Source organism: Peromyscus leucopus, unplaced genomic scaffold (genome assembly GCF_004664715.2).
Source record: "Peromyscus leucopus breed LL Stock unplaced genomic scaffold, UCI_PerLeu_2.1 scaffold_1307, whole genome shotgun sequence".
Classification (NCBI taxonomy): Eukaryota; Metazoa; Chordata; class Mammalia; order Rodentia; family Cricetidae; genus Peromyscus; species Peromyscus leucopus.
In genome coordinates this window covers 883-13,543 of record NW_023504454.1, presented here as the reverse complement: position 1 = coordinate 13,543, position 12,661 = coordinate 883, and the positions used below count along the sequence as shown (strand labels likewise).

At 42.7% G+C, this 12,661-nt stretch overlaps 1 protein-coding gene across 1 annotated transcript; it reads right to left on the bottom strand.

The window, feature by feature from the left end:
* Positions 1-1,457: 1,457 nt before the first annotated feature.
* Positions 1,458-10,289, bottom strand: LOC114688014 (NACHT, LRR and PYD domains-containing protein 1a-like). The gene is made up of 5 exons (XM_037201745.1): positions 10,008-10,289; positions 9,394-9,519; positions 8,403-8,544; positions 2,611-2,655; positions 1,458-2,203 (listed from the first exon to the last, which is right to left on the bottom strand). The coding sequence occupies exons 1-5, from the start codon at positions 10,215-10,217 to the stop codon at positions 1,911-1,913; spliced, it is 816 nt and encodes a 271-aa protein (XP_037057640.1). The 5' UTR covers positions 10,218-10,289; the 3' UTR covers positions 1,458-1,910.
* Between the last annotated feature and the right edge of the window lie 2,372 nt (positions 10,290-12,661).

The following is a 12,661-nucleotide window of genomic DNA, read 5'->3' as shown; positions in this document are numbered from 1 at the left end:
AGTAAACGATAGGAGCTAGAATAAGGAAAATACTGTGTTCCAAGAGAGAAATAGAGGAAGAGGTCCACAGATTTCCCACAGGCAGAGGCAGCCCACCTGCATGGTCCAGAGGAGAAGATGGGAGGCACTGAGAAGCCGGGATGCCAGCTCTGGTCATGACCTGGCAGGGAGAGGCACAGAAGCTTGATCCAGAGGGAAAGCAGGTAGCCTGGGGAAAGAGACTGGCAGGGATACCCTGGAGACATGCACACAGGCTTGCAAGCCTCAAGTGCCACTGTGGGTTTTGGTGAGAGATAGATACTTCTGGGAGATGCATGAACAGTGGAGAGGAATGTGAATTATCCTTCTTGTAAAAAATTATTTGTGTGTGTTCTGTGTGTGTGTGTTTTTTTTTTTTTTTTTTCGAGACAGGGTTTCTCTGTGTAGCTTTGCCCTTTCTGAATCGCTTGGAGACCAGTGCCTCGAACTCACAGAGAGTCTCGCCAAATTAGTGCCCACCCTGGTGTGATTGGATCCCATGGAGTAGGTATTACATGGCATTAGTTGTGAGCTGTTTGATGTGGTTGCTGGGAGCCGAACTCTGATCCTCTGCTCTAGCCCCAAGGACTCTGAACCACAGAGTCTTCTGTTCCACCATTGTACATCAGTTTCTCAAGCTGTGAATCCCACTTCCATATGGGATGACAGAACTAAATGTGGTGGTTGGAAAATTTTGTCAAGAACAAAAGGTTTGTGCAATGGCTAAGACTTAATTCACAATGTGAATCTGAGGTGTTTCTGCAGTGTGTACCATGTGGTATCATGTGACTTCTGTGCACCTGTGGGTCTGAGCACACAACATGAGTACTTCGTGCTACATGAGCACATACCACACAACCCCTATGATGCTCCTGAAACACCTTGGCTCAGAGTCTAGACTATTGTTTGCTGTGATTACAGCATTTCCCTGTATGCACAAGATTTTTCTGCTCTTACAAAAACATGATAGGTTTATTCTGGAATGTAAAGATTTAAACATTTTTCTGTTTTCATTCTTTAGCATGTAAGTATCATGTTAGCATATACTTGACATTGTATTATGCAAGACCATTTTGGTTTTAAAATTTGTGTTATGAGTTGCTGACTTGAATTTCATGATGAGATGCTAACTGAATTTTGGCTTGGATTAGAACAGAATTTCTAACAGCTTCTGAAATGTGCACTGCACATCTGTGTAAAGCAGGAGAAATGCAAAACATCCACCAACTCTGAGAATCACTGAAGCTTCCTATGCTTATAGCATCAAATGTTCAATATTTAGTTTCTTATGCAAAATAAACAAATATGTCCATTTAATTAGTTTGCAAGTTTGCTTTCATCTTTAACAAATGGTAAAATTATATTACAACAAAGAGTTGTTAAAATAAATTTCTTTAAGATTTATTTTCAGTAAAATTGTTTGATTTATGTATACACACACACACACACACACACACACACACACACACACACATACCCAGAGTTATATAAAAATTATTTGGGAAAAGGGGGTGGAAAGTGATTAAGAAGCTTCGTTCCTTTCCCATATTGATAAGACTCTCACTCTTCAGGGAAAGGTACTGTCTCTTTGTCTTCATCCCCATGCTTCCCAGTCCTTCCTGTATCGTGGGTCAAGTGGACTCGAAGCTGGACAAGGCCTGAATAGACTTGCTGGCTACACTAGATGTTTACTGAGATGTTCATCCCACATGAACATCTGGCAGGTGAGGGCCAAGAGGGAACACCTGAGTCCTCAAGAAGTGTTCTCCAAACAGTGCTATGAGAAAGGCAACTCAGATGGCCACTGGTTTTAGATGGAGGAACTAAGGGCCAAAGGAAGGCCAGGTGGAGCCAGCACTCAAGAGAGTGCTCACCCCTCAGCCACTAAGATGTCAAGATTCCACAGAGATCCCACTTGACTTCTCAAGGAGTTCCGTGATCAGGTGAGGATGGGTGTCCTTCAGAGCTCGGTAGACTCGGTCTTTGCAGGCCCTGGTCCAGGATCTGCTGAGGCTGAAGAGCTTCCTCATCTTGTCTTGGTTGGTGGCTTCAGCCCGCACTGCCTCATACTCCTCTTCACTCAGCACAGCACCATGCAGTTTGTCCAAGAGAGGGTCCACTGATGTCACTCGGGCCACCAGCTGCTCCCGATGCCGGTCCAGGAAGTGTGGCAAGGCAGGGGCATCTAGGGGTGAAGATGAGACTGGCACTGAGAGAAGAAAGGCCCCTCCATGGGCTCTCCCACTGGCTGCCCACTTTTTTCCACGTACCTCATCTGCACCCCTGACTCCCTTCTTCCTCTGGAAGGTCATTTGAACAAATAGCTGTACCTTCCTGAAGCCAGTTATTAGACTGATAATTTACCTGACCAGAAGGAGGGGTTCCTGGTGGGGTGTTCAGGTTGGGAGTGGTGGAGTTATTGTCAACATGGGAAGCAGCAAGGGGCATGAGAGGAACTCTGCCTGGGCATGCACCTCTCCTACCTATCCTGGTGATGTTTGCAAAGTGGGGCTCCCTCCTTTCTCTCAAGAGTCACATGATCTGCCAGTAGAATACTATTGGCTTCTCTGGCCTCATACACTTGTTACTGACCTTTGTGGGCTGCAGGAATCATGGGCAGTACAGGTCTGAGGTCCCCTGGAGGAAAGGAGAGATAGTGCATCAGTAATGATGCCTGTCACCATCACTTAGTGCACTCTGTGAAATTCCCACACATGCCTGAGATTTTGAGGATGAACTACAGAAATTCTGATATATTCTTGAATGTGAACATTTCCTTACTCACACAGGGAATCTAGTGTGAGGAGTATCATCATAGAAAGAGAAGTATCATCATGAAAGAGCAATAGATATTTCTCCCACATGATGACAGTCTCAATTTTATCCTAGACTGAATTCCCCTTGGAGAACTAACCAAGTCCCATGCTGACTTAAATCATTTGACATTTGATTCGGGTAGAAAGCTACTCTCTTGTCTTTGTTTGACCTTGTACACTCACATGCCACAAACTTGTGTTCTTGTTTGATGGCTGAACCAGTAAGAAGCAAGACTGAGCACATGGAACAGTGAGCTGATTTTAGCAACAAGTGAAGGAGGTTAATACATTTCAGCTCATGAATAAGTCTCCAAGAGTTTGAGAAGATTCTAAATTCACTGTTCTCTAACAGTTTAGTGAAGTCATCCAAAGGACTGAGTTTGTAAGTATTGTAAACCATGGCTTCATTTATATGAAGGAAGGATGATATTCCTTACACTCCATGATAGCTGGACCATCTTGATGTATCCTGACTTGTAGATAAATTAGAGCATTTAATGAACACAATGACTGAGTGACCATGAATTTAAAAACCAAAATTTAAGATTGAGGACACAAGAAGACCATGATTATAATCTTCTAGTAACTGAATCCTTTCCCACATGGAAGGGAATAGATTATAATGAGCCCAATAAAAATAATTAACATGTACAAGATGTTGGATTCATATAAAGAAAAATAGCACCATTGCTCCCATCAGCTATGGATCACACTATGAGATGTGTATGAACAATGTTTAACCTTTCCAACCATCCTCTGAGTTACCCATTTTGATTTTCACTTTATAGGTGAGGAAGGTCAGACTCAAATGAATTAAGTCATTTTCCAAGATCACCTGCAGAGTAAGTGCTGGAGTGAGATTCAAACCCTGGCCTGATGCTGGGCAGGTCAGTTCTCCACCTGTGGCTCACTCAGGACAAGGTTGAGCAAATCCTATTCTTTGACCACATGTGAAGCCTGTATCTAGCAGCTCAGGAGCAGGAACCATCACTGTTTGACAGCTGACAGGGCTGGGCATCCCCAGAGTACTGATTAAGGGAGCTTGGTTTTGGAATGTGGGCACTGGACTAAGATTGTACTGTCACTTCACTCAAGAAATGTCACTGTTTGGTTATCTCTTGTCTGTGTCAGCTTGAAAATATGGATGAGTCTATAATAGTCAAATAAAGAAATAAATAAAACCCACAATTTTGGACAGAAACACCTAACCATGGAAATAAAAGTACTCCATAAGAAAAATTTAAAGATATGCATCAAAGAAAGAAATTGAGGAAGGACTTAGAAGATGCAAAGACACCCCAGCCATGGTCATTGTTTGGAAGGATGAATATGTGAAAAAGCCACACTAGTAAAAGCATACTGCATACTCAGTGGAGTCCCAATTAAGATGACAGTGACATTCTTCACAAATAGAGTGGAAAATGCTGAAATACACTTGAAATCACAGGAGACACAGATGTCCAAGGTAATTCTGAACAAAAAACGATTTTGTGGAAAGATTCATCACATCTTATTTTAAAACCAATACTACAGCCAGAGCAAAAAGATGTACAGATCAATGGAATAGAATAGAAGACCTAGATAAAATTCCTGTAACCACTACCTGGCCTTTGACAAAGAACCCAAAATACACTTTGGAGAAAAGACACCCTGTTCAACAAATGAAAAACCTACATGGCAACACGTGGAAGAATTAAACTAGATGCTTATGTCTTACCTTTAAAAAGTCAACTCCAAATGACCCAAGAACTCAATGTGAGACCCAATACTCTGAAACTGGCAGAGTAAAAGTTGGGAGAACATTTCCACATGGCAGCATAAGTAAGGATTGTGGGAATCAGAGTCTGTTGGCACCGTAAATAAATCCAATAATTGATAAATTGGATCTCAGGACACTAAAAAGTTCTGTATAACAAAGGAGACTCAAACAAATGAAGACACAGTGAAGAGGGTGAGAAATGATTTTCCAGTTAACATCTGACAGAAGATTAGTAACTAGAATACCCATGGAACTCAAAAAACCTAAACAACAAGAAAATAGCCCAGTTCTAAGATTGGCCATAGTAGTAACAGAATTCTCAGAGGAAGAAATACACATGGCTAGTAAACACTTAGCTATTAGGGAAATGCAAGTTTACATCACTTATGATTCCATCTCATCCCTTGAGAATGTTCAATATCAAGGACACAAATGTTAAGTTAATGAATGCCAGGTGGTGGTGGTGCTCGCCTTTAATCCCAGCACTCAGGAGGCAGAGGCAGGTGGATCTCTGTGAGTTCAAAGCCAGCCTGGTCTACAGGGAGAGTTCCAGGACAGCCTGGGATACATATAGGAAATGTTGTTTCAAAAAACAGAAAACAAACAAACAAAAACAAAAAATGATAACTAATGCTGCAGTGTATGTGGGGACAGAGAAACACTTATACACTAGCATGTTAGAGTGCAAATTAGTCCAGCAACTGTAGAAATCAATCTGGAGGCTTTTTAAGAACTAGAAATAGAACTACCATATAACCTAGCCATACCACTCCTGGTAATATACTCAAAGAAATATATATATATTCTACTCTGGAGACATTTGCACAACCATGCTTATGGAAGTTCTGTTCACAATAGCTAAGAAATGCAATCAGCCTAGATGACCATCAACAGTTAATTAGATAATGAATGTTTGCCATGTGTATAACATGAATTTTTTCAGGTGTGAAGAAAATGGCATTATGTATACAATAGGAAAAACAATGAAGAAGATAAGCCAGGCCCAGAAAGAAAATCACACATCTCTTACATGCAGCTTCTATCCTGGAGGCTTTAGTTCTGTGGGTTTAGTTTGGTGTACCCCTGGAAACTCAGAAAACTAGAAATGAGCAGGGCTTTAGGGAAGAAAGGAGGACAGTAGTGTATTGGTAAAATGAGGGTAGAGAGGAAGTACTGGGGGCAGAAATGTTTAAATAGCAAGAGGGGTGGGGGATGGAGGAGACAAGGGGTGAGTGGGATGGGTTACTGAAAATGAAGACAGTATTTAAAAGTCACAATGAAACTTACTACTTGGTAACCCAATATAAACATCACAAAAGAGTTCAAATGCAAGACACCCTGCAAGCTCATGGACTCTGGACTGACAGCTGGGGAGCCTGCATGGGGCTGTACTAGGCCCTCTGAATGTGGGTGACAGTTGTGTGGGCCCCTGGCAGGGGGACCAGTACATGAACTGACTCTTTAGAGCCCATTCCCTTCGGTAGGATGCCTTCCTCAGCCTTGATGCAGGGGAAGGGCGTGGTCCTGCCCCAGACTGGTATGCCAGACTGTGTTGTGTTGATTACACAAGAGGGGCTTACCCTCTATGAAGAGTGGATGAGGGGTAGGGTGGGTATAGGGTGGGAGGTAGTGGGAGAAGGGGAGGGAGAACAATAGTTGGTATGTAAAATGAAAAAAAATTTAAAGAAAAAAGAAAAAAAGACACTGTATAGACTTGAAATGGGAGGTCTTAGAATTAGTATATTTCAAAACAAAAGCCAGTTCCAAGTGTAGGATACCTCCATAGGAGTGGTTGGACAGGGAGGCCCTGGATGTCCCCAAGACAATACAGGTGCATATCATTCTTCTTGGCTCCCCATGAAAACTAATTGATAAGACCTTATTGCTGAAGACACCACACATCTTGGATATGTGATATAGAGAATTCAAGCTGGAACTGAGTTGGAAGCTTCCTTTTGATGCTAAGCTTTTAGAGTGTCAAATAATGTTTGTTATTCAGATTGCTGAGCCAGAAAAGGCATCAACAACCATCCTGCCATCAAGATGGTTCCATGCGGAAATAGTGCACAACTGGTGGGAGCAACCAGTGCTCACTTATTACATTTCAGGCCCAGTCCAGAAGATAGAATCCACCCCTAGCAGTATAGAGTTAGTAAAACAAGCAAACCCATACCTGTAGAGGTCTTAGTCCCTTGAGAGAAGCTACTATGCTGCTTAGCTAAATGAATGTAGTATGGATGCCCTTCTAAATATCAATGTCTATACTGCAGACAAAGGCTACCTTCAGCCTTCATCTTTCAGAAAAGCCTCTCTTTGCTGTGAATGGAGGTGAATGCAGACACGTACAGCTGTGCAGAATACTGAGAAAAAAGGCATGGGTGAGTACTCATCCCTATAATTAGATATTTATACCACACTCTTAAGGCTGCAGGAGCATTATGGAGGAGGAAGTGAAAAGAATGTAGAAACAGAAGATGTGGAGAAGGCCTGTGAAGGGATCTCTTCTAAGGATGGCAGGACCATAGCCATCGGGGAACTCATAGCACCTGCACCTCCTGTCTATGGACCCACAGAAGTAGAGTCTTCCCATCAGGCAACTATTCATGGAGAGGTAGCTCCCAGGGAGAGTACCACTTACTGCTGAACTATTGGCAAATAATAGATTATAGGGATAAGGGAGGTATACATTCCATCTGTATGCCTGCTGGTGTGCTCACTAGGTTTTACTGGATAGTGAAAAATCCATGGTAACACAGATGGTCCCAGTTAAACTGTGGGAAACAAAGCAAAAGTTTATGAATGTGGAAAAGAGATCTGTATTAGAGAAGAGGGCCTGTAGGAGTAGGAGGAAGATAATAATGTATGTTTAGGGTGGAGTTACTAGAACGTATTGTATGCATGTATAAGATTGTCAACAACAAAATTTATTTACAAATTACGTATGGATTTGACATTGAGTATCTCATGTTGGCAAAATTCCTTCATTTTAAAGCGGAGTTATTATGTGAAATGGAGCCAGATGCTTTGCACATCTCAAAATCTGTCATTTCAAGGGTACTAGGGGAGGAAGTCAGGATACAGGACTGAGAAAATAAGGCTTAGGGTATGTGATGATTTGGATGTGATGTGTTCCATGATAATGCTCATGTGTTGAAGGATTAGCCCTGCAGCCATATTCAAAGGTAATTGGTCCTGAGGGCTGTGAATTTTTGAATGAAACCATACACTAATGCACTCATAATTGTGTGAGTACTGAGAATGGAAACTATATGAGTGTACATTGGAAGAAGTAGGGCACTGGAGGGATGTCCTGGAAGAGAACATCTTGCATGGACTTCATTCCTTTTCCTCCTCCCCTCCCCTCCCCTTCCCTCCCTTCCCTTTGTTTCCTCTTCTTCTCTTTCCCTCTTTCTCCTCTTCTCCTTCCTTGTTCTCACTCTAACTCCTACTCTCTCCCATCTCTCTGCTTCAGAGATACCAGGTGAACAGTCTCCTCTCTCACAAGCTCCCAATCACATTAGGAGCAAAGAAATGGAGTCAGCTGCCCCTGGACTGAAACTTGCTTATAAGATCATGAATCAATACAAACCTTTCCATTTTATTTTTTTCTACATATTTTTTCACAATAGGGAATAGCTGCTGACCTACACAGCATCATAGTTTAAACTGTGTTCAGGCCAATTGTTTTGGATCTAGCAAAAGCCACATAACTAATCTATTTCATGACACCAGAAATTAATGACAATATAACTTTCCCCACTCATTGTCTTTCTTCTGCCTTTGGAGTATCTGACCTAAACTAATTTTACCTGGTTTCAGCAAGGCTTCCCATATGAGATTCCTATGCTTCTTGTCTTGGATTTGCAGCTTAATCCCTGAACCAATGTGGCCAGCATAGATCTCAAAGAAGAGCTGTGATTTTCCAGGGCTCCGGTAGCACAGCTTTAGTTCCTGAAGAGAGAAAGGATTACTGTGTGAGAATGAACTACTCGTCCTGTGAAGGAGGGCTGTCCCCACCCCATATTTTCTTGATCTTGCACCACATCAGACACTGATTATGTTTTGCACTGAGGTAACCCACAGCCTTTGAAAACACATCTTTACTCAGAAGGTTAAGGACCCAGATGGAACCTAATCATGCTGTTTCTTTTCTCATTACTCTGACAAAAACCTGACAGGAAGCAACTTGAGGAAGGGTTTATGTTGTTCAGTTTGGTGGTGAGAAATGCATAGAACCTGGGACTCCATTCTTGGTGTCAGGAGATTGTGGCAGGACCCATTATATCCCAGATGCTCAGTAAATCATAACCTGAGGTAGGGAGCAGGGTATGGCTATAATCTTCAAGGCCTGACACTAATGATCTGGTTCTGATGGCCAGGCCTCACATATTTGTTTCCACAAACTCTCAAAATACTACCACTGTCTGGGGACCAAGTGTTTAAACATTTACATCTATAGGAGACATTTCAGATTCAAACATTAACATCCACAGATGAGTGAGAGCTCATCCTGAAAGTCCTGCTCACACATCCTAAGCCAGGGCTTGCTCTTTAAGCCATATTTAGATGGACTCTCCTCTGTGCCATATTGACTTTAATTCCTCATTTCTCCAGGCTCAATCTGCATTCCTGTATGATCCCTTAAATTGCTTTCCACCTAACTGTGATGTATTCTTGCTCATCTCAAATCTCAATTGTTTTCTCCCCAATCTCAATTTGCTGCAAAACCTTGTAACCTGCCCCACAGGGTTTCAAGCCTGGCATCTGACCCTGAAGAGTAGCAAACACCTAGATGCTCACCTTTGGGATGATTTCCAGATTCTTGGAACCAGATAGGATGTAGCGGGAGCCAATGTAAAGAGAGTCTACTGGGGGCGGCTTGTTTATTCGAACAAATTGGAATTTCATTTCTTCATCATCAATGGCCTAGGGAACAGACAGCAATTTATCTAGATTGTTGGGCCACAACATCTGGTCTGAATACTGTCAGATGATATATAGTACATTTTCGTGGACTTGGCTGGTGACACCTCCTGTCTACCTATGTTCTGTGATACAGATTGTTGAATTATTGGCTCTTTTCATGTTCATTTTGGGAGCAGGGTAGCTGCCCCAGAAAAAGGGAGCTGGCTACAGATTGCCCATGGAGAATTTCCATCCTTCTGATGGGTAGAAAGAGGCTATAGAAGGATGCTTAGGGATTAGTAATTGGGCATCAAATACACTTGGGGAGACTCTGGTGGAGGGAGCCACGAGGAGGGCAGAATCACACACACACACACACACACACACACACACACACACACACACACTCCCCTTATAGAACTCTAAGAATCTCTTCAAGGGACACACTAGCTGCATCTCAAGTTTTCTCTCAGCCCACCCTGGCCTCATTTTGTGGTCCTCAGTGTTACCTTCCGAATGGTGCAGTCATTAGGGACCAGGTAAAGGTGAAATATCACATCCTGGAGATTGAAATGATAGTAGATCAATGTGATGGAAGTGATTCGGATGAAGCGTCCAAAACCAGGAATCTTTCTCATTAGAACTCCCACTGGGGAGAAGCTTGGCTTTTCCAGCACTGCATAATGCTGTTCCACCCTGGCTGGAGTTTCTAGGACCATCCCATGTTCTTTAAAGTGGGCCACACGGAACCGGGAGATGTCCTCATGTCCCTCTGTGAAAGAATAGATCAAATTTGTAGATTTAATACTTCCATTGAGTCATGCTTGGTTGGAAAAAAGCACCCTAGCATTTATAATGATTGTGATGGTGTGGATGAGAATGGCCACCATAATTGGTGGAAGTCTTTTGGAAGTATTAGGAGGTATGGCCTTGTTGGAGGAGGTGTGTCACTGGGGAGGGCTTAGAGGTTTCAAAGCTTGTGCTGTTTCCAATTTCCTTTCTCTCTCCTCCTTAATAATAAGGACATAAGCTCTCATTTACTGCTCCAATGCCAAGTCTGCCTGCTTTCTGCCATGCTCCCTGCCATGGTGGTCATGGACTCACCCTCTGAAGCTGTAAGTGCCAATAAATCTTTCTTCTGTAAGTTGCTTTGGTTATGATTTCTATTTAGTTTGTATTTATGTTTTGATCTTTATGAGAAAAACTATGACCAAAATTTAAATTTTATTAATTAACGTCCAGTGACAGCACAGCAGAACTATCAACTGTTTCCTCATTATCAATCACCATGCCAGTGAGGGTGAGTGTGAGCTGTTGCCAGTGGTGACTTATGTAGACTGACCCTCATGGAGGCAGTTTACCCTTGGCCCTGTCTAGCTAATGGGGGGCATTTACAGTGGAATGGAGGCTCTTCATGGTCTCATCCACAGATGCTACAAAGAATACAGCCTCAGAGGCTACTGTCAGAAACTTCACAATCAGCAGGTTCTTAGAGGTGCTGCCATTACCACCTTCAGTGTTTTGGTATTGGCAGTTTCCTCTAAATTCTTAGTTGCAGAATAGAGTTTTGATGTTATGAAAGAGACCCAGTGTACCTTTGTTCACTGAAGACAAGCTTGATGGATCGCTGGAAAAGTTAATGTCAAATGTGAACTTGATGAACTCTAGAATCAACTTGTGTACAGGTCTCAGGAGGATAGGAGGAGATTATCTTGATTGGATCAATTGAGTAGGGAAGACCTATCCACTGTGTGTAGCATCATTCTGTGGACTAGGACACAGGACTGTGTAAAATGGAGAAGGTTACATGAGCACAAGCATTCACTGTTCCCTGCTCGCTCTGTTGACACAAGTTACCAGGTGCCACAAGCTCCACGTTCTCAGACTTCCATGTCATGATGAATTGTTCCTTTGGACTGGGAGGAAAACAAATCCTTTCTCTCTTAAGTTTCTTTGGTCATGTATTTTTGTGAGTTATAAGTAAAGCAACTTGGGTAGAAAATTGATATCAGGATTCATATTTTTGCTGCAATAAATCTAATCATGTGGTTCTTCAGCTTTGGGACTGTTTTGTGGCTGGAATGTGAGGAGTTTTGTACTTAGGACTAGGAAAGCACTTCCATGCTGAGAGAAGAGCTTATGGGGACATTTGGGTGGAAGCAGGAAGACAAGAATGCTGAGAGAGACAGTGGAGGCCAGTCCATGAGGTTGCAGAGAGCAGCAAGGTTTCCATTGGGAACTGTAAAAGGATCCATTCATCAGACAGTTTTGTCAGGAATCTAGATGCATTGTGTTAATGCCCTGAATATGAGTGAGATGAATTTAAACACAAGGGACTAATTTGGCAGGAGAAGTTTCAGACAGAAAACACCCAGAATGATTCTACACAACCCGCTGTAACTGTGAGAGAGCAGCGTCACTGAGGGGAAGGCTGCAGCAGGTGACAACAGGAAAGGGGTCCCGAGGGACAATCTCACTCTTCACAGACTCATCTTGTGAAGATCCACATTCATTTAAAGGCAGAAAGCCTGAAGTGATGGTGTTCCCTGCTCCACAAATACAAACGAAAATGCAAGGAAGTGTTTCCCATGGCCAGCACATCATACAGCTCTGGTCCAGGGGCAGGGAAAGGCCACATCTCAAATTGTCAAGGGAACTTGGCAGTGATGTTCCTATAGTTTTTTTAGACATGAAAGATGCTGGATTGAGGGTCACTGAGACATGTTGCACAGTTTCAGAAAGCAGCTGAGGCCAGGCAATGTGCCTGAGTCAAAGATCCTGCAAGGAGGACCTGAGAGCTCATTCTATGGACCTTTGAAAGTGAAGCCTAAGGTGGAATGGACATCCTAGGATGTTGGAGAAGCCAGAACCACAATTTTTTTCTGCTAAATAAAGTCTTAGGCACAGAGTAGAGAGATGGCCTAAGGAGAGGTTGTGTGTGCTTCATGTGGTAAAACTCGAGGGGTGGAGCTACCTATGCCTTTGGAGTCCAGTGAATGACATCATGAGCTGCATAGCTGGACAAGGAGCTGCAGGAGTTGTTGTTTATGCTGATGGAGTTTTTGTCTTGCTGTGGTCTGATCATTCCTTCATTCCTGATTCTTCAATTTTGAATGCAATGTTTATTCTGTGCCGTTGTATGTTGGAAGTATGTAATGTGTTT

Coding starts and splice junctions, on each gene's coding strand:
- LOC114688014 (XM_037201745.1), bottom strand. CDS start 10,217: ATGGTCCTAGAAACTCCAGCCAGGGTGGAACAGCATTATGCAGTGCTG. Junction 9,520..10,007: donor ATGACTGCACCATTCGGAAG/GTAACACTGAGG, acceptor TCTGTTCCCTAG/GCCATTGATGATGAAGAAAT. Junction 8,545..9,393: donor ATCTGGAAATCATCCCAAAG/GTGAGCATCTAG, acceptor TTCTCTCTTCAG/GAACTAAAGCTGTGCTACCG.